Raw genomic sequence first — 18,796 nt, 5'->3', positions numbered from 1 at the left:
GTAATGTCTGCCATGAGTATGCGAATGGAAGGCTCATTAAGTGTGCTATTATTTTCTACCCTCCTTGAGGGTATACAGACCAGTTTAACCTCTATATCCTAGAAAAAAAAAATCATTTGTTTCCCACATGTCTTCGTGGTTCAGCTGATTCCAGCTGGCTCAGCTGATCTGGTTTGGTCTCAGGCATGTGTTTGTGTCTGCAGCAGCTCAGTGGAGGCAGCTCTGTTCCACGTACCTCTCATCCTCCTTGTAGAAGCACATGCTGATCTGGGTGTGGACTTTTCACATCAGTGGCACAAGCACAGAGGGCATGCCCCAATGTACAGGCCTGTTTCAGTTCTGGGTTTGTGTCACATCGGCAAACATTCCACTGGCTGGCCAAATCACATGGATGAGCCCAGAGCCAAGGAGCCGGGCAGGTTAACCAAGTTGTGGTGGGTTGGGAGGCACTGCAGACTTATACATTGCAAAGAGTATGGAGCCAGTGGAATCTATTACAAATGCAAAAAGTAGACACTGCCTCTCAGATAACCAGTCCAAGGAGCTCTGTGTTAAAAACAGGCAAAAAACATTTATTGAGCAACTACTATGTGCCAGACACTAAGCTAGGCCCAGGGGCTGTAAGGCTAGAGACCATGATTTCTACCCTGAAGGCCTTAAAGCCTAGTTTCTTTCTGAAATGGTCTGAATCAGGGTCATAGGAATGGATCAGCCATGCCAGCCATCTCCCAGGATATGGGCCTTCCAGAGTTCGAAATAAGGGAATAAGGTACAAGTTTAAAATTTTCCAAAAATAATGCTAACTGCTTAAATGTATTAAGTACCCATGAACTTGCAAATGCTTTACCTAGCTCATTTAATCCTCACCGTAGCCCTTGAGGTGTAAAATAGGATTCCCATTTTACAGGTAAAGAAGCAGGTTCAGAGATGTTAAAAATGTGTCCCAGGCACTGCAGCTAGTGAGAGGTGTGGCCAGGACTCAAGCTGGATCTGTCCCTGCATTGGCTGTGCTATACCACCTCCTGGCAGGAAGTCTCGGCCTCCTCCATGCTTTTATCCCCCAGGCCAGGTCGGAGGGTTTCCCTGTCACCTGTTTCAACTTCTGTTTTGTGGATCTTCTCTTGTAGGCCGCATCCTGGGAGCCCAGCTTCCCCGATATTATGAGGTCCTCACAGCTCCCATTACCAAGGTGAGTGGTTCCCCAGCCTCGGGCCCGACCAGGCAGTGAGAGGGCCCTCCTCCCATCGAGGCTCCTAAGCCCTTCTCTCTGCTGTTGTGCTGTCCAGGTGCTGGATCAGTGGTTCGAGTCTGAGCCTTTAAAAGCCACTCTAGCCACAGATGCAGTGATTGGAGCCATGACAAGTCCCCACACTCCGGGGAGTGGGTGAGTGAGGGGGGTGAGGCGGGACACAGGAGTGGGGCATGTTCCCCAACAGGAGTGAGGACAACAGTGGCAGTGGCAGCAACAACAGCTGCCACTTAACAGAGCTCACCCAGTGAGCCAGGAACCGAGCCAGGCACATCACACACGATCCACTTAACCCTCAGAGCAACATCTGAGAACTGCGGTTCAGAGAAGGGAGTGTCTTGCCCAAAGCCACTCAGCTGGTAAGTGGCAAGGCTGATTTCCAGCTTGAGGTGTCTGACTCCCCAAAATCTTCCTTTTTAGTGACTGTGCCCTACTGCTTCACTAAGAAAAGCCTCTCTCCCACCTCCCGCTTGATAGCTCAACATTAATATCTTCTTTTCTCTCCTCTTCCCTTCCCTCTTCCACCTCTCCACTCCCGCAAACGCCCATTCTCCCTTCTCTCTCACTGTTCTTTCCCCTGGGCTCTGGTACACACTCACACAGACACCTTAGGATGGACAGGAAGCTGCCTTTTTCTTTATGAGTGAGGGTTTGTGCTGACAGCCCAATCCGAGAGGTGGCAGTCAGACACAGCAAAGCCTGCAGTGTGGTCTGACTTAATGAGCCCCCGCAGAAGCAGGAATGGAGGGGTGTGTGTGTGTGTGTGTGTGTGTGTGTGTGTGTGTGTGTGTGTTGGGATGGAGAATGCAGCCAAGGGTTGGGCCGTTTCCAGTGCACCAGAAGATACAGCTAGAAGCTAGAAGCTAGAAGCCGTCGACGTGGCTTTTCTCTCAAGGGATGAGCACACCCTTGGAAGTGGTTTTTCAACACATTTTAAGCCAGCCCCAAATTCCCCCAGGGCGATGGAGACGGGGGCTTGGCAGCAGTTGCCACACATTGGCCAAGCTGTGATCTACCAGCCAATCTGGATCTTCCAGCTGGGGCCTCCTGCCCTTTTCTCTTCGGATCCCTGGGAGGCTTAACCAGTGCTCCGTTTGTGATCTTTAAGTAATCTGTTCCATCATTAATTCTTCCAACAAATATGGATGAGCGCTTGCCTGTGCTAGGTGCTGGGGATACGGTAGTGAGCGGAGCAGATGTCCTGATGGGCGAGAGACACAGAGCGAGTGATGATGATGAAGTGGCGTGAGTGTGATGCTAGGAGGAGCAGCCGGGACACAGCCTGGTCTAGGGTCAGAGAAGCCTCTACATGGAAGAAGTGTTTGATCTGAGACCCAAAGGACAAAGAGGAGTTAACAAAACATAAGATGAGGGAGGGAGGGGCTTCAGGCCGACAGAACAGCAGGGGAAATGCTGGGGTTGAGAGAACGTGTGATCCACCCAGGAAATCGAGAGGTTCTGTTAGTTTGGAGGATGGGATATGGAGAGGGGGACAGGATGAGGGATGAGGCTGGAGTGCCTGCTAGAAGACTGGCCATTATCCTAAGAGCAGCACCAAGCCGGGGAGGCTTGGAATGGTGATAAGTGAGTGGCAGGAGCAGAGCTGGGCTTTAAGATAGGGCTCCAGGATATATGTGGACAAGACCTGCAGGAGAGAAAGTGTGGGAGAGGGGGTCCAATGAGGGGCACTACTGCAGCAGCATAAGGAAGAGAAGAGAGGCTGAGAGGTGGGATGACGTTGAAAGCCCTTTGGAGGCTGAGTTGGTGTTGCTTTGTGGATGTAGATGGGAAAGGATGGTAGCAGTCAAGGCTGACACCTGGATTTCTGTCGGAAACAGAACCTCCTGTTGAAAGGTGCCGTTCACTGGGATGGGAAAGATTGAAGGGGAAGCAGCTGGAGAATGGGGAAAAGGTGGTGGGTTTAAGATGCTGCCAAGAAAGGGTCCAAAGGGAGATATCTGTGGGTAGCTGGGCACCGGAGCTGGAGCTTAGGAGAGGGCTGGAGCTGCAGGTTTGGGCATCGTTGCCTTCTTTGTGGTAATAAGCTATGCACATAGACACACTTGTTAGGGAGAGGGTGTAGAGAAGGCAAAGGGCTCTTACAAGAACTTGAGCTCATTGAAGGCTACTGGGAGAGGGCTGGATGGTGGCAGGGAAGGGCTGAAGATCAAGATGGAAAGGAATAGTTGCACCTGGAACTCTGGGGAGATGAGATCCCACCTCCAGGATCTGAGTCGGATGGTCTGTCCACAGGTATGTGCTGCTGCATCATGTGATGGGGGGCCTGGAGGGAATGCAGGGGGCCTGGGGCTACGTCCAGGGGGGCATGGGTGCCCTCTCTGATGCCATCGCAAGCTCAGCCACCACGCATGGAGCAAGCATCTTCACTGAAAAGGTGAACGGCCCCTCTACTCCACCCCAGTTATTGGTAAGGATCCCAGGACAGAACAAAGTCTCAGATTTGGAAGGTCCCTTGTTTTACCGATGAACAGAGGGGCGGTGAGGGGATGCGTTGCAGAATCAAGAGATTAAGGTCATGCAGTCTGTTAGTGGCTAACCACCCCGTTGGAATTCCCTGGTCACTGAACTGAGACTGAGTGTTTCATGGAGAAGCTGAGGCTTCATGGAGAAGCTGCAGAACTTGGTGGGATGGGTTTGGGATGAAGAAGCTGTGAATGCCTAGGAGCAGCACAGACCATGGAAATCCCAGAAGATCTAACCTGGATTTCCTTTCCTGCGGTTTGTGGGGCCTTGTTCTGGTGGGCTCTAGACAGTGGCGAAGGTGCAGGTGAACAGTGAAGGCTGTGTTCAAGGAGTTGTGCTGGAAGATGGCACAGAGGTGAGAAGCAAAATGGTGCTGTCCAACACATCACCGCAGATCACCTTCCTGAAGCTGACGCCACAGGTGAGGCTGTGGGCAGGAGGGTGGAGCTTAGATGTCTGCCAAAACAGGGGTTAGAAATCGTGGGGATTGAGGGAGCCAGGATTGCATCAGGGTGTGAGATGCAAAAGCCAAGTCTCTGCATTTGGGAAACAGGCGGGTAAGGGCAGGTAGCAAATGGGGAAGAAGCCTCACAGGTGAGGAGAAGGGGCCAGAGAGGTGAAGTGACCAAGATTCCGGCCATTGGCAGAGCCAGAGCTAGAACCCAGGTCTGACTTTCAATCTAGAGTTATTTCCACAACTTTCCTACTTTCCTGATTTCTCCCCTCTCACCAGCTCTAATTCCATTGTCTTTGTCAATGATCTGTTGTATTATCCATGATTATTAATTAATCAATTAACAAAGAGCCACAAAACTTCTGGGCATACAACAAGAAATACTGGCACCCAGAACTGGAGACTTCAGTTGATCTTGGTGGATTTCAGCTGCTTAAGGCTTGCTCATGCATCTGCAGCTGGCTGTGGGTCAGCTTGCCGGCTGCTGATCTTGGCAGGACTCCTTCATGTGCCTGGGCGCTGGCTGGTGGTGGCTGGTCCAGGACCGTTTCTGCTGGGATGACCGGGTGGGGGACTCGGCTATGCTCCATGTGTCTGTCCTCCTCCAGCACGGTAGTCCAGGCATGTTCTCAGGGTCTGGCAAAGGGCAAAAGCAGGCAAGCTCAAGCATGCATGCAAGCATCACATGGTTTGATCTCTTTGCATCCTGTTTGCTACCATTGGCCAGACCAAGTCTCATGGCCAAGCCTAGAGTCAGAGTGTGAGAGCACTGCAAGGTTACACAGAAGTGGGTGTGCAAACAGGGAGGGGTGAGCTTTGGGGCCAGTTTTTGCAATTGACTTACCCTGTGCCCAAAAGATATGATAACATGTATACGCACATGAAGCTCCCAGCCATTCTTGGGGGCAATTCTTAGGGGCAAAGCACTACTTTTTCTGAGTGATTCCATTACTAAAATTCAACAAACATCAGTAAAAAGAAACTTGTTAAGGCAATTCTGAGATCGTCGAGGCTTCCAAGAGCTTACAGACCAGTAGTGAAAAGAGGCCTGCAAACCACTGACCCCTTTGCAAGCAGGGAGGGGTGCGGACTATTTCACAGTCAGAACTGCTGGCCAAGCGCGGAGGAGGAAGTGGTTAGAGCTGAGTGGGAGGGGATCTAGGAAGGCTTCACAGGGGAGGTGGTTTTGGCTGAGCTTTGAAGGATGAAGAGGATTTCCGGAGGGAGCGACTGAGGGAACTTCCTGAGTAAAGAAAGAAGGCAGCTTCCTTGGGGCCTTGGACATCTGAGGCCTTTCATGGAGCCTTCTCCTTCCAGGAGTGGCTTCCTGAGGAGTTCCTGGAGAGAATCTCTCAGCTGGACACCCGGTCGCCTGTCACCAAGATCAATGGTAAGAGGCACACCACATTGCAGCACTGTCTCCTTTGACCCATCTGAGTGAGAAACCTCCAGGCTGGGGGCAGCTGAACTCAGTCATCATCTCCATTCCCGGACCTCCAGCCTGTGTCCCCCTGCAGCCTGGTCAGAAGGTGAAACACTTGCTCATACTTTCCTACTCCCATCCGCCACTGAGGGTAGCAGGGTGCTGGCTGTAGAGGGAGGACCTTGTGGGGCTAAGACCTGACCCTCCTCTTTGGTCCCTCAGTGGCTGTAGACAGGCTGCCCAGCTTCCTGGCGGCCCCCAATGCTCCCGGGGGCCAGCCGCTGCCCCATCACCAATGCTCCATCCACCTGAACTGTGAAGACACCCTCCTCCTTCATCAGGCCTTTGAAGATGCCATGGATGGCCTGCCTTCCCACAGGTAGGGGCCCTGGACTTTATGTTCCCTGATGTTCTTCCACATGGGCCTGGGAGGCGGGGCTGTCCATGCCACGCACAGCAGGGATCAGGCCTGGTGTTCAACCTTCACAGTGACTTAGGATCTGCCAAAATCCATACTCCTAAGGACAGGAAGTGCATTCCAGGTGAAAAATCTGAGGATGAGGGCAGGTAAGGGGTGAAGAGCGGTTCAGGTTAGCAGAAGGGGCAGAGGGGCAGAGCGCTGCCCAGGAAAGTGCTGGGGCTGGGGAAGAAGAGGAGAAAATGTGTTCTGGGAGAGCAAAGGAAGTTCTCTCATTCAGAGCCCGTCAGAGAGCACGCACTCACCGAGTCCCCTGCTCCGTAGCCTTTCTTTTTCTGATAATCTGCCTTCTTGCAAAACTTCTAAAAGCATTTCCCACCTCCCACTGCAGCTGTATTTCCATTCTTCTGGAACAGGCAGGGGCGCTATAGGAGCAAGCGCCTTTCCATCCTGTCCACTGTCCAGCACACACTGTTGAAAACCTACTCAGTGCTGGGCTCTGTACTGGGTATGGGCTGGGAGAATTAGCGGGGCAGGGGCATGAAACTAACACAAAGCTTATGATAGGACAGGTACACAAATATTTGTAGCATGTGGTAAAGAGGATGTGCGCCTGGAAAGAAGGGTATAGGGCAAAGTTCATTCATCCATTTATAAATATTCTGGGGTCTCTATTCTGTGCCAGGCTTGGTTCAGTGAGTGGGCACAGATCAGCAAGCAAAGCCAAGAAAGTCTCAGGTCGTTGACTCTCTATCCATGAGAGGAAGACAATCAACAAGTAAGCACTGATGATGAGCACTGTGGAGAAAAATAGGCAGGGAAGGGGAGGAAAGGCTTCTCTAATAACATGGCACTTGAGCAGAGACCAGAAGGAAGTGAGAATACAGGTCTTATGGGTATCTGGGGAAAAAACGTCCAGACAGAGGGAGGGTCAGGTGCAAAGGCCCTGGGGCAGGAGTGTGCCGCTGTGTAGGAGGCACAGGGACGAGGCCAGAGTGGCTGGAGAGAGAGCACCTGGGAATGAAGGGTCTCAGATGGTGCTGGGTCTTGTCAAGTGCCCTGGCTCTTACTCCAGGAAAGTTTGTGCAGAGCCTGCCTTATGCTTTAAAAAGACCAACCTGGACACTGTATGCAGAAAAAGTTAAGGCATCTGTTGCAATGGGTTACTGTTGCAGAATCCAAGGGAGAGAGGACAGTGGCTTGGACAAGGGTGGGGGCAGGGGAAGTGATGAGAAGTGTTGGAAGACTGGGTATATTTTGAAGGTGAAGCCAACAGGACTTGCTGTTGGATAGGGAGTGGGACGTGGGTCAAAAAAAGGAGCGACTGTGAAATGATGCCTCCATTTACTGAAAAGAGGAAGAGGCGGTGGGGGTGGAGCAGATTTTAGAGGCTAATCAGGCATTGGGGTTTGAACAGGGGATGTTTGAGATCCCTGGTGGACATCCGAGTTCAGCGAGAACATTGCAGCTGAGGGACGCAGGGAGAAGGGGCATTTCCTGTGGCCTTGAAGGAGACTCATATTTGGAGATCAGAGGGAGAACATGCTCCAGGTAGAAAAGGTGTGGCAGGCAAAGGTGGTGGGGTGGGAAGCAGGTCACAGCTCTGCTGGGGCTCGGGGCAGCCCTAGCAGCTCTGTCTTCCATTGGTCTGCTCTGGAAAAGGCAGTCAGGCCACTAAAGCCTGGCTGAAATCTGGCTGCTTGGGCACCTGCTGTCTTAGGCCTGGCCCCTTTCCACACTCCCACTGTCTGTGTGGACCTTCGAGACATTTGCGTTTGGGAGCTGTGGTTAGAGCACAGCGTGTGATGAAGGCAGGCAAGGACAGGCCATGCATTCGGGGGTCTGGGGTCAGGCGAGCTCCTCACAGGTGCTCTGGACCACGCTAGCAGCTGCTAAGCCCGTGCAGGTGGACAACCACTGTGGCTGTACAGTGACAATCGCCCAGAATTGGTGTCATCTCAGGGCCTCCACTGTGTCCCAAGTCATCTCAGATGCCCTACCCTCCGCACTGCTGCTCTTTAGACCTGCCGTCTCTCCTCCCTGCCCGCACAGGCCTGTGATTGAGCTCTGCATCCCTTCCTCGCTGGACCCCACCCTGGCTCCCCCTGGCTGCCATGTAGTCTCCCTCTTCACTCAGTACACGCCCTATACGCTGGCTGGAGGCAAGGCCTGGGACGAGCAGGAGAGAGACGCTTATGCAGACAGAGGTAAAGACAGCTGCACGTTCTGCCTCCAGAGCCACAGCCGGGCATGCGACCCGACTGGGCCTGCTCCTCCTCACTGCCCCATTCAGGATTGACAACTGCAGGTGCCGTTCCAAACGGAGGAAATAGTCAAGGGAACCTCAAGTCAACATAGTTGACTGCAGGGGTCAGGAACTGGGCTAAGAAAGTCAAGAAGACACAGTTCCTGCCCTCCAGTTGCTCACAGTCTAGCAAGGGATGGAGGAGACTAATTAAGAAACCTTTTATTACAGCACAGCTGACTGCACGAACCAAAGGAGAAGCATGAGCCAGAGAGACAAGGAAGGCTTTCAAAGGAAGGGACGGTCAAACTGGGTTTCCGAGGATGACTAGGAGCTGGCCAGGCAGCAAAGGGCATTCCAAGCAAGAGAAACAGCTTGATCAGGCCAGGCGTGGGGGCTCATGCCTGTAATTCCAGCACTTCGGGAGGCCGAGGCAGGCGGATCACCTGAGGTCAGGAGTTCAAGACCAGCCTGACCAACATGGTGAAACCCCGTCGCTACTAAAAACATAAAAAAATTAGCAGGGTGTGGTGGCACATGCCTATAATCTTAGCTGCTCAGGAGGCTGAGGCAGGAGAATCGTTTGAACCCAGAGGCGGAGGTTGCAGTGAGCTGAGATTGCGCCACTGCACTCCAGCCTGGGTGACAGAGCGAGACTCCGTCTCAAAAAAAAAAAAAAAGCAAAAACAGCTTGAGAAAAGTGAAGAGGTGAAAAAAGCTGCATATGCAAAAGGAGATCAGCAGCTTCATGTTTAAGGTTGGGGTAGGGAAGTGGGGAAAACTGGGAACTGGACTGGCCTACCCATGCATCTTTGGGATGAATTAATCATTTGCTTGTGGACTGATTTTTGTTTTTCACCTGTTGAGGCATAATTTGCATATGATAAAATAAGCCCATTTCTGTGTGTAATTTAATGACTGTTAGTAAATTTGCCAAGTTGTACACCCATAGTGCCTCCTCTTCTTCCTAACACCATCTCATTTCTCTGTTTTTGGCACCCCAGTGTTCGATTGCATCGAGGTCTATGCCCCTGGCTTCAAGGACTCTGTGGTTGGCAGAGACATCCTCACACCACCAGATTTGGAGAGAATCTTCGGGCTTCCTGGAGGGGTACGTATAAGCCTAGGGGGTCTCTCACCATAGCCTTCCCTCTGCACCCTCACTTCCTGGCTGTGACCTCTCTGCTTTATCTTGTCCCTCCATACTCAGCTTTCATCAGGAAGGGAGGACAGTGGCAGGGACCCCGGCTGAGAGAGGGCAGAGAAGCAGTCAAACCGAGGGAATGGGGGATCCCTAGTGGGGGCTCAGAAACACAGGCAGGCAGCCCCCACTGAGAAGGTCACCAGGATTGTGGCCCTCTGCCTTGACAACTATGCTGGCTCTGCCATCTGACTTTCTTCAGAGAGAGCACCCCCTTCTCAAGGCAGCAGCACAACCTCAGACTTGTCAATTTATCAAAAACTAGAGATTGGAGACAGGGAGACCAGATAGGAGGCCAGGCTCCATCACCTCATTGCAGCTACTGAGCACTTGAAAGATCAGAGACCACCCTAGGCAACGTAGTGAGACCTCATCTCTGCAAAAACAAAAACCCCGCCAGGTGTTGTGGTGCGTACCTGTGGTCCCAGCTACCCAGGAAGCTGAAACAGGATGATCGCTTGAGCCCAGGAGTTTGAGACTGCAGTGAGCTGTGATGCGTCATTACACTTCAGCCTGGGCAACAGAATGAGACCCTATCTCTAGAAAGAAAATTAAAAAAAAAAAAGCAAAAGAAAGATCTGAGACCAAAGTGAGATGTGCTGCAAGTGTAGAATGCACACAGTATAGAAAAAAATGTAAACTATCTCATCAATAAGTTATATATTGATTACATGTTGAAATTATAATATTTTGGATATATTGGGCTAAATAAAATATATTATTGACATTAGTTTCATCAGCTTGCCCTTCCTTCCTTCCCTCCTTCCTTCCTTCCTTCCTTCCTTCCTTCCTTCCCTCCTTCCTTCCTTCCCTCCTTCCTTCCTTCCTTCCTTCCTTCCCTCCTTCCTTCCTTCCCTCCTTCCTTCCTTCCTTCCCTCCTTCCTTCCTTCCTTCCTTCCTCCCTTCCTTGTTTCCTCCCTCCCTCCCTCCCTCTCTTCCTTCTAGAGATAGGTCTCGTTCTATCACCCAGGCTGGAGTGCAGTAGTGCAATCACGGCTCACTGCAGCCTCGACCTCTGGGGCTGAAGCCATCGATCCTCCCACCTCAGCCTCCTGAGTAGCTGGGCCCACAGGCATGCACCACCACACCTGGCTAATTTTTTTTTTTTTTTTCTTTTTGTAGAGATGAGTCTCCCTGTGTTGTCTAGACTGGTCTCAAACTCTGAGGCTCAAGTGATCCTCCCACCTTGGCCTCCCAAAGTGCTGGGATTGCAGGCATGGGCCACCACAACCGGCTCTGCTTTTACTTTTAAAACGTAGCTACTAATAAATCAAAAACTACATATGTAGCTCCCATTACATGTTCACTGAACAGCACTGGTCCAGGTATAGAGGAAAGAAGGCCAGGCAGCAGGAAGGAAGGGAATGGCTGGGTACAGCAGGCATGGGGCGGGCAGACTTGAGAAGCCTTGGTGACAGTGTGCACATAGGAGTCAGGGTGGAGGTGATGTGAAGGGTAGGCACAGAGGCCAGGGGGAGGAAGGTGGTGTCATTCACTTATGCAGGAGGATGGGGAGGAGCAGACTCAAGGGAAGACGATGGCCTCAGTTTGGGGAAAGGTGAGGAGGGCAGTGGGGGGGCACTCCTGTGAGGATGCCCAACAGACGTCAGGCTTCTTGTCCAGACCTGCCCCCCGAGTCTGACCTTCGCTTGTCCCATGCTGCCTCCCTTCTCAGCCTGGGGCTGGTCTCACCCAAGCCAGGAGGGCAGAACCGTGCTCGGGCTCCGTTGCCCCTTGTCTGCCATTCACAGTGATCCTGCTGGAGCTTGGACACTGGGGTCCGGGCTCAGGTGGATGCCTTGGCCAGAGAAGGGAGTTCTCGCAGAGACGCATGCCAGCAGCCACAATAAGTCAGACAATTCTGTTTTTCCAACAGAGTGAGAGCGATGCAGAGTAGAGAGCAAAACCCTCTTTTCCTTCCCGTTCAGTTCGTGTTCCCCACCCTGCTTTCTTCCTCAAAAAGCCTCTGGAAAACTTCACTCCCAGCCCCAGGGCATGTGCCCATTCCGTCTCATCTCCTTCCCTTTCTGCATTTTAAAACCCGAGAAAATATCCTGGAAGGAGAAGAACATTTGCTGAAGAACAGGGGAGGGGAAGAAACCCAGCCAGAGCAGGAAAGGCTGTAACTCTCCTGTGCTGATGACTGTGGCCCTGCCTCTGCAGAACATATTCCACTGCGCCATGTCCCTGGACCAGCTCTACTTCGCCCGGCCCGTGCCCCTGCATTCTGGCTACCGCTGCCCTCTCCAGGGCCTGTATCTCTGTGGAAGTGGGGCTCATCCTGGTGAGTGACCTGGAGTCCCACTACCCTGTGGGGACTGGGAGGGCTCACTGGAGGCCAGAGACTTGGAGAAGGAGGAAGTTAAGCAATGAAGGTGGCAGAGAGGGAGGGCAGCAGGGAACTCCCAACATAAGCTGCCCTGTGTTCAGAATTATCCATGCACAGGTGAGCACACAGCCGCTGCCTCCACCAGGCTGACCACAGCCCACAGTTGAGCTCACACCTCCCCTTCAGGAGGCCTGGGGATGCATCCTGGTGGAGGCATCTCACCACATTCCAATGTGGGGTTGTGAGAGACCCATGTCCCTAAATTCCCCATCCGTATATATATTTAGACAGGGCTTCACGCTATCGCCTAGGCTGGAGGTGCAGTGGTATGATCACAGCTCACTGCAGCCTCAACCTCCTGGGCTCAAGTGATCCTCCTGCCTCGGCCTCTGGAGTAGCTGGGACTACAGGTGTGTGCCACCATGCCTGGCTAATTTTTTATTCTTTTGTGGAGATGGGTTTTGTTAGGTTGCCCGGGCTGGTCTCGAACTCCCGCGCTGAAGTGATCCTCTCCACTCAGCTTCCCAAAGTGCTGGGATTAGAGGCCTCCATCCATATTTCAGACCAGGAAGGATGGATAAAGTTAACTTCTTCAACTTTACAATTCTTTCTTGTGTGCATTCCAAGCCTAACGGAGCTGGCTGAGGCTGTCATTTGCTATGCACACTTTCTCTCAGCTGTGTAGACTTGGTACCCTGGAAAGAGTCTGGGCTTACACATCTTCCCCCTCCCCCCAGCCCCTTATTCTGAAATTTTAACTTCACTTACTAAGCGTCTGCCCATCCAGCACGTCCACCCTCAGCCGTTGAGACTGTGGGCTGTGGACCTGGCCCCTCCCCAGACCTTTGGTGCAGGAAGCCTGGAGGGAGCCAGAATCTATTGAGTGGCTGTCTTAGGTGATTCCAGTGCCCATGCCCCCGGACCCCTGTAACCAGCCCCACTCTGCTTTGTTGCTGGATCTCTGTAAGCCCTGTCCCCACCCCCACCCTGGCGGGTTTTTGAGCGGAGCTTTGGTTCATAGGAGATTCCCTTCCAGGAGGAGGTGTGATAGGAGCTGCTGGGCGAAATGCAGCGCATGTGGCCTTTAGGGACCTCAAGAGCATGTGACCCTGAACCAGCTCTGACCCAGGAAGAAGACTCCACCCCTGAATTCCAAGTGCTCCATTGGATCAGCTTCCCAGGAAGTTCAGCTTCGGGTTAGTACATAAGGCCACCACAATGCTCAAGAAATTATTTTAGAAAAAACATACGAGTTACATTTAGTGCAAGTTGACCTTATGCCCATGCCTCCATACATGGACTGGTTCTGTTTTATTAAAACTAATATTTCATACAGATTATTTTGCTTGTATTTTTTCTCTGTGTTAGTTGGTGGGATAGACTTCTCTAGGGTACTCATAATTCTTACATCAGCTAAGAAGCAGTCCATTTAAAGGCCAGGCGTGGTGACTCATGCCTGTAATCCCAGCACTTCGGGAAGTTCAGGCAGGCAAATCACTTTGAGGTCAGGAATTCAAGACCAGCCTGGCCAACATGGTGAAACCTCATCTCTACTAAAAATACAAAAATTAGACAGGCGTGGTGGCGGGCGCCTGTAATCCCAGCTGCTTGGGAGGCTGAGGCAAGAGAATCACTTGAACCCAGGAGGTAGAGGTTGCAGTGAGCCGAGATTGTGCCACTGCACTCCAGCCTGGGCGACAGAGACTCCATCTCAAAACAAAACAAAACAAAACAAAACAAAAAACAGTCCATCTAACCAGTAGAAGAGTCTGATCCAAGCATCCCCTGTCCTTGCCTGGGACCCCCACTACCAACAATTGGAGGACTGCCCAGGTGGGGCCCAGTCAACCGCTGTCACATTCCTGGCAAGCTATAAGAATGGACCCAATTTCCCCATGATCCACAGAGTCACCCTCAAAGGCCATGGTCCTGAACAATGCTGGGCATCTCAAGCCACAGAATCCTCCAGTCAGGCAAAAAGCAGCCAAGGGTGACTGCAAAGTGGATTCCACTGAGGCCGTCTGGGAGCCCGGTCTTCCTGATTCCAGAGCATTCAGGCTTCTGCCTCCCATGAGCTAAGTCTGTTGCATCACCAATACCTTTCAATATAAACCTCTATAATTCTAAAGAGAGTTGAATTGTCACTCTTGTCCAGGAAAATCCATCCAGAGTTCCCGTGGTAATGCAGCCCTCCCAGCCAGCTTCTCCAGTTCCGGCAGCCAAGGCCACAGTCCAAGCCGTCCCATCTGCAGATAAGGCAGGATCTTCCCTGGGAAAGCTTCCCTTCCTCCATTTCCTGGGCAAATTTATACAGGTTCAAATAGATCCATCTCATTACTTAATGTTGGTAAACTCAGATTTCTCAGCTGTAAAAGAGTTGTTTTAAAGCTCACATCAAACAATAGATCATGTTTCCATCCAGTATCTAGCACATGATAAGCATTCAGTACATGGTGGAGCTGCTGCTGCGGCTTTTATTGATGAAATCGTTTTTGTCATTTTTGTATTCTGCAGAAGGTGATCTTTTCTATATACTTTTTAACCTGGCACCCAGAATTGAAACTAGCCCCCTAGAAGAATTGTGACCAGGACAGTGCAGAACAATGTTTGGATCCCTAAGCTTTTTCGAAAGTAGCCAAGCCCCCTCCCTCATTCAGCATCAGGACCATCAACTTCTTGATCTTGTTGAAAATTTGTTTTTGGTCAATATTGCTGGTTTTCTGGAAGGAAAGAAGGAAGACAGGGAGAGAGGGAGGAAGAATGAGAGAAAAAAAGGGAGGGAGGGAGGAAGAAAGAGGAAAAAGAGAAGAAGGAACAAAGAAAGTGAGGGAAGGAAGGAGAAAGGAAAGGAGGGAGGGAGGGAGGGAGAAATGAACATAGAAAATCTTCAAAGGCCTGGGGCAGCTCACATCAGACTTGGTCTTTAAAAATAATAATGATTTTTAGCCGGGTGCAGTGGCTCACGTCAGTAATCCCAGCACTTTGGGAGGCTGAGGTGGGCAGATTATGAGGTCAGGGGATCAAGACCATCCTGGCTCACACGGTGAAACCCTGTCTCTACTAAAAATACAAAAAAAAAAAAATTAGCCGGGTATGGTGGCACATGCCTGTAATCTCAGCTGCTCTGGAGGCTGAGGCAGGAGAATTGCTTGAACCCGGGAGGTGGAGGTTGCAGTAAGCTGAGATCGCACCACTGCACTCCAGCCTGGGCAACAAAAAGAGACTCTGTCTCAAAAAAACAAAAAATAAAAAACAAACAAAAAAAACTTTATTTATTTATTTTGGTAAACAAAGGTTACAAATGCCTAATGTAGGAAATTTAAAAAATATAATAAGAGAGAAACATAAAATGCACACATAATTTTTCCTGCAGAGATAATTGCAGTTCCCATTTTACAATATTTCCAGGTAGTCTTTCAGGTCATTGGTATTCCGTGTTCTGTATGTGGGCTTTACATCTTTCCTTCATTTCACTTCATGTCATAAGCAGTTTTCAGTGCCATAAAAATTATTTGAAAACATTATTTTTAATAGCTGCCTAATATTCTCTTGTAAGGATGTGTCATAATTTATTATGGGACATTGGGTTCAGCTTTGGCCTTGATTGCTAATTAGTATAAGCCAAAGGCCCGAAAGCTTCTTTTATCGCTGCTGTTCCTGTTTTAATGGTTCCCTGTCATTTCTGGGATCACAAGGGTGCAGCTGTTCTCCAGGCAAATGTTCCCTGTAAAGGAGGAGGAACTTGGAGGAGGCCAGGGAGAGAGGGAAAAAAGCACCTTTAGCACCAAGAGGAAGAATTTCCCACTGTTTGGTGACTTCCCATCCTGTGTCTCATGTCTCTGAAAGATGACATTTAGTCCAGACCGAGAGACAAGATAAGGCCTCAGCACTACAGGGTGCCTTGGTTCCTCCAAGCCCCCAGCACATGCCGACCCTGCTGAGCAAGGCAGGCTGGTCTTACCTAAAGTGCTGACTCTGCAAATCAGCCATGAACTGGACAAATGTGTCCCTTGCTGGCCCTAATATGTAAAACTTTTAGAAGGATAAATAAGTCAGGGCCTCATTGTTACCTGATTTACAATTGCCTGTTTCCCCAGAGCAGCAGGGAACACCTCCTTCGAGGCACAGTCCTGTACACCTCTGAAGTGCGCTGGAACCTCAGCTGCTTAAGTCGTTACCAGCAGGCCCTCCTGATCTCACAGCCCCTGGGTGATGGTGTCCAGAGACTCAGTGAGATGTGAGGTTTACAGCTCTGGGAGGAATTTGGCCTTCCTGGTGGGAGGAATGACAGATGTGGCTGACCAAGCTGGCTGTGGGCTTGTGAGCGTGCATCTTTCTAACATATGTTCAATTTGCAAGGCAGGTGACAATTACCAAGTTATTCCGTGGAACCTTCGTAATACTCCTGCCCTGATGTCTGGAATGAGGGGAAAAGAGACCTGCTGAGCACAGGATGTCATTCTGTGAGGGAGTGGAGACACATGAAATGAGAAAAAGGAATGCAAAATGCAAAGCAAGGAGAAACGCAAATGGACAGCAAACCTGAAAAAAATATTTAAACTCACAAGGAATCCGTTAAATGCAATGAAAACCAAACAATCATGCTTTACCTATAAAATTGAGAAAAAATATTTGTATAGAAAATTACTGGTGTGGGCAAAAAAGACACTCTTCTATGCTGTTGACAGCGGCATAAATTTGTATTTGATCATGAGACTCAAAAGCCAACATCCGTGTGCTTTGTGGGTTGTTCTGCATCTTATCACTTAGCCTAAGGAAAATATCAGAAGTGTCCCTGAGGATTTAGGTAGAAGGATATTCATGCAGTATTATTTGCAATGGCAAAATACTGGAAACAGCCTAAATGTCCCAAAATAGAGAATTAGTTAAATTAATCATGGTAACGGCACGTGATAGAATATCAAACAATAACTTTAAAAGTTACATTTTTGAATGTACTTTTCTTTTATCACATGGAAAAAATATGCTAATAAAAAGTAAGATATAATGAGACCTGAATTTTATTGATAGGTGATAGATGGGTAGACAGATCTCTCATATATATGTAAATATACATTATATATACTAACTATAAAAAACATACTTACCCACACAGACAGAGAAAGACAGAGACAGAGAGAAAGACAGAGATGGAGAGATAGAAACAGAGAGACAAATGGGAAAGAACAAAGTATACCCCAAAGTACAGTCTGCTAGCAGTAGCCTGAAGTCTTTCTGACCACTTGGCAGCAGCTTGGAAAATGTTCCTCACTACCTTCATGGAACCTATCATAGCATAAGAACCAGCCCAAAGTAAATGGATGGGAATTTGAATTTTTGTTTAAAAATGATGGCCTGTGCCTGGTCAAAATGGCGTGTGAATGGCTTATGCATTGATATATATCGATTGGCATAAGTCAGAGCGCTTCAGACCTGGTCTCGGTCTAAGAGATCCTCAGTGGAGACGTGGCGTCTTTGGTCATCTAAGGTCCCTGCAGCATCACAAAGGGAAAGGGCGGCATCTTCTAGTGTTTACACAGCCCAACAGAAATCCTGTGTTCTTGTAAGGAGGTGACCAAGGTGGATCTGAACCTGGATTTTGTCTGGTTTTATCTGAAACTAGTCAATGCTGTTATGTAGGTTGTCAGACCAGCAGCTCTGCAGCTGGCTATATATGTCTTTGACTAATAAGAGAATCACAAGAGGAATTAAATGAGACTAACCAAAGGACATTTGATTGGTATGCAGAAGTCTTCAAAACAATGTGTCTCTTAAGAAAAAAAAAAAAAAAAAAGAAGGTTGTCAATAGTGAAAAGATAGGTGAAACCTACACTTTCTGCACTGCACCTGTCGGCCTTCCTTCCTGTCTGATCTTTCAGGACCCATGGAGAAAGTGTAGGTCTGACCCAGAAGGCTGTTGTGTATAAAGAGGATGACGTTGCCTCCCATAGAGGGATGTGAGGATTGTATATACATAAACACAGCTCAAAAAATATGCACACTGTGTGACTCAGCACACCCACTCCCAGATATACCCAGCAGAAATGCTTACTGGTATTCACCAAAAGATACATACTAGGCTGCTCCTAGCAGCACTACTTGTAATACCTCCAACCAGAAAGCTACCCCAATGCCCATTGAAAGTAGAACGGATAAGTAAATTGCGGCACCTTCGCATGATGGGCTACTATTCAGCAATGAGAATGAACAATCTAGAACCACATGCAACAAAACTATTTTGAGTCAAAGAAACCAGAAATGAAATAATACATGTTGTAGGATTCTGCTTATAAATTATACAGAAACAGTTTAAATTAATAGTTCCTATACTGTTAAAAGTTCACCTCTGGTTGGGCACAGTGGCTCACACTTATAATCCCAGCACTTTGGGAGGCTGAGGTGGGAGGATTGCTTAAGGCAAGGAGTTCAAGACCAGCTTGGGCAATGTAGCAAGACCTCATTTCTAAAAAAAAAAAAAAAATAGCCAGGCATGGTAGTGCATGCATATAGTCCTAGCTACTTGGGAGGCTGAGGAGGGAGGATCACTTGAGCCCAGGGGTTGGAGGCTACAGTGAGCTATGCTCATACCACTGCATTCCAGCCTGGGCAACAGAATGAGATGCTGTATTGAAAAAAAAAGTTCACCATTGAGGGTGTTAAGGCCTAGAAGGAAGCCTGAGAAGGGCTTCAGGGTGCTAGCAGTGTATCTTCCTGTTTGATCTGTGTGATGGTTACATAGGCATGTTCAGTTTCTGAAGAATTCATTGATTTCTATACTTAGGATGTTGCAGTTTTCTGTATGTATATTATACTTCAATAGAAAGTTAAAAAAACTAGTGCCTGGAATATGGTGATGTCACTTATTAACATCATTACTCTAAAGCTAATATTTATTGGCAAAGCCCTATGTCTGAGGCTAGACTTGAAAGGGGAAATGAAGAAAGAGGGTAAGGAAGGAGAAGAGGAGAAAGGGAAAGAGGGATGTGGTGGACA

At 49.4% G+C, this 18,796-nt stretch overlaps 1 protein-coding gene across 12 annotated transcripts in view; it reads left to right on the top strand.

The window, feature by feature from the left end:
* PYROXD2 (pyridine nucleotide-disulphide oxidoreductase domain 2) overlaps positions 1 to 16,526 on the top strand; it is a 35,750-nt gene extending 19,224 nt beyond the window's left edge. For 2 of the 12 annotated variants that reach the window (XM_008950765.5, XM_063607849.1), the window contains 10 exons: positions 1,128 to 1,189; positions 1,287 to 1,384; positions 3,503 to 3,677; positions 4,020 to 4,154; positions 5,505 to 5,577; positions 5,833 to 5,989; positions 8,081 to 8,235; positions 9,278 to 9,384; positions 11,638 to 11,758; positions 12,840 to 13,138. In XM_008950765.5, the coding sequence (XP_008949013.1) occupies positions 1,128 to 1,189; positions 1,287 to 1,384; positions 3,503 to 3,677; positions 4,020 to 4,154; positions 5,505 to 5,577; positions 5,833 to 5,989; positions 8,081 to 8,235; positions 9,278 to 9,384; positions 11,638 to 11,758; positions 12,840 to 12,910 (1,154 nt within the window). In that variant the 3' untranslated portion in view covers positions 12,911 to 13,138. Of the gene's footprint in view, positions 1 to 1,127; positions 1,190 to 1,286; positions 1,385 to 3,502; positions 3,678 to 4,019; positions 4,155 to 5,504; positions 5,578 to 5,832; positions 5,990 to 8,080; positions 8,236 to 8,504; positions 8,725 to 9,277; positions 9,385 to 11,637; positions 11,759 to 12,839; positions 13,139 to 16,162 lie in introns of those variants that run through there. The other 10 variants (XR_008620013.2, XR_010113270.1, XR_010113271.1 and 7 more) reach the window with 10 other exon arrangements.
* The last annotated feature ends 2,270 nt before the right edge of the window (positions 16,527 to 18,796 follow it).

The sequence above is a fragment of the Pan paniscus genome, chromosome 8, assembly GCF_029289425.2.
Source record: "Pan paniscus chromosome 8, NHGRI_mPanPan1-v2.0_pri, whole genome shotgun sequence".
Taxonomy (NCBI): Eukaryota; Metazoa; Chordata; class Mammalia; order Primates; family Hominidae; genus Pan; species Pan paniscus.
This window is presented reverse-complemented; position numbering and strand designations above follow the sequence as displayed.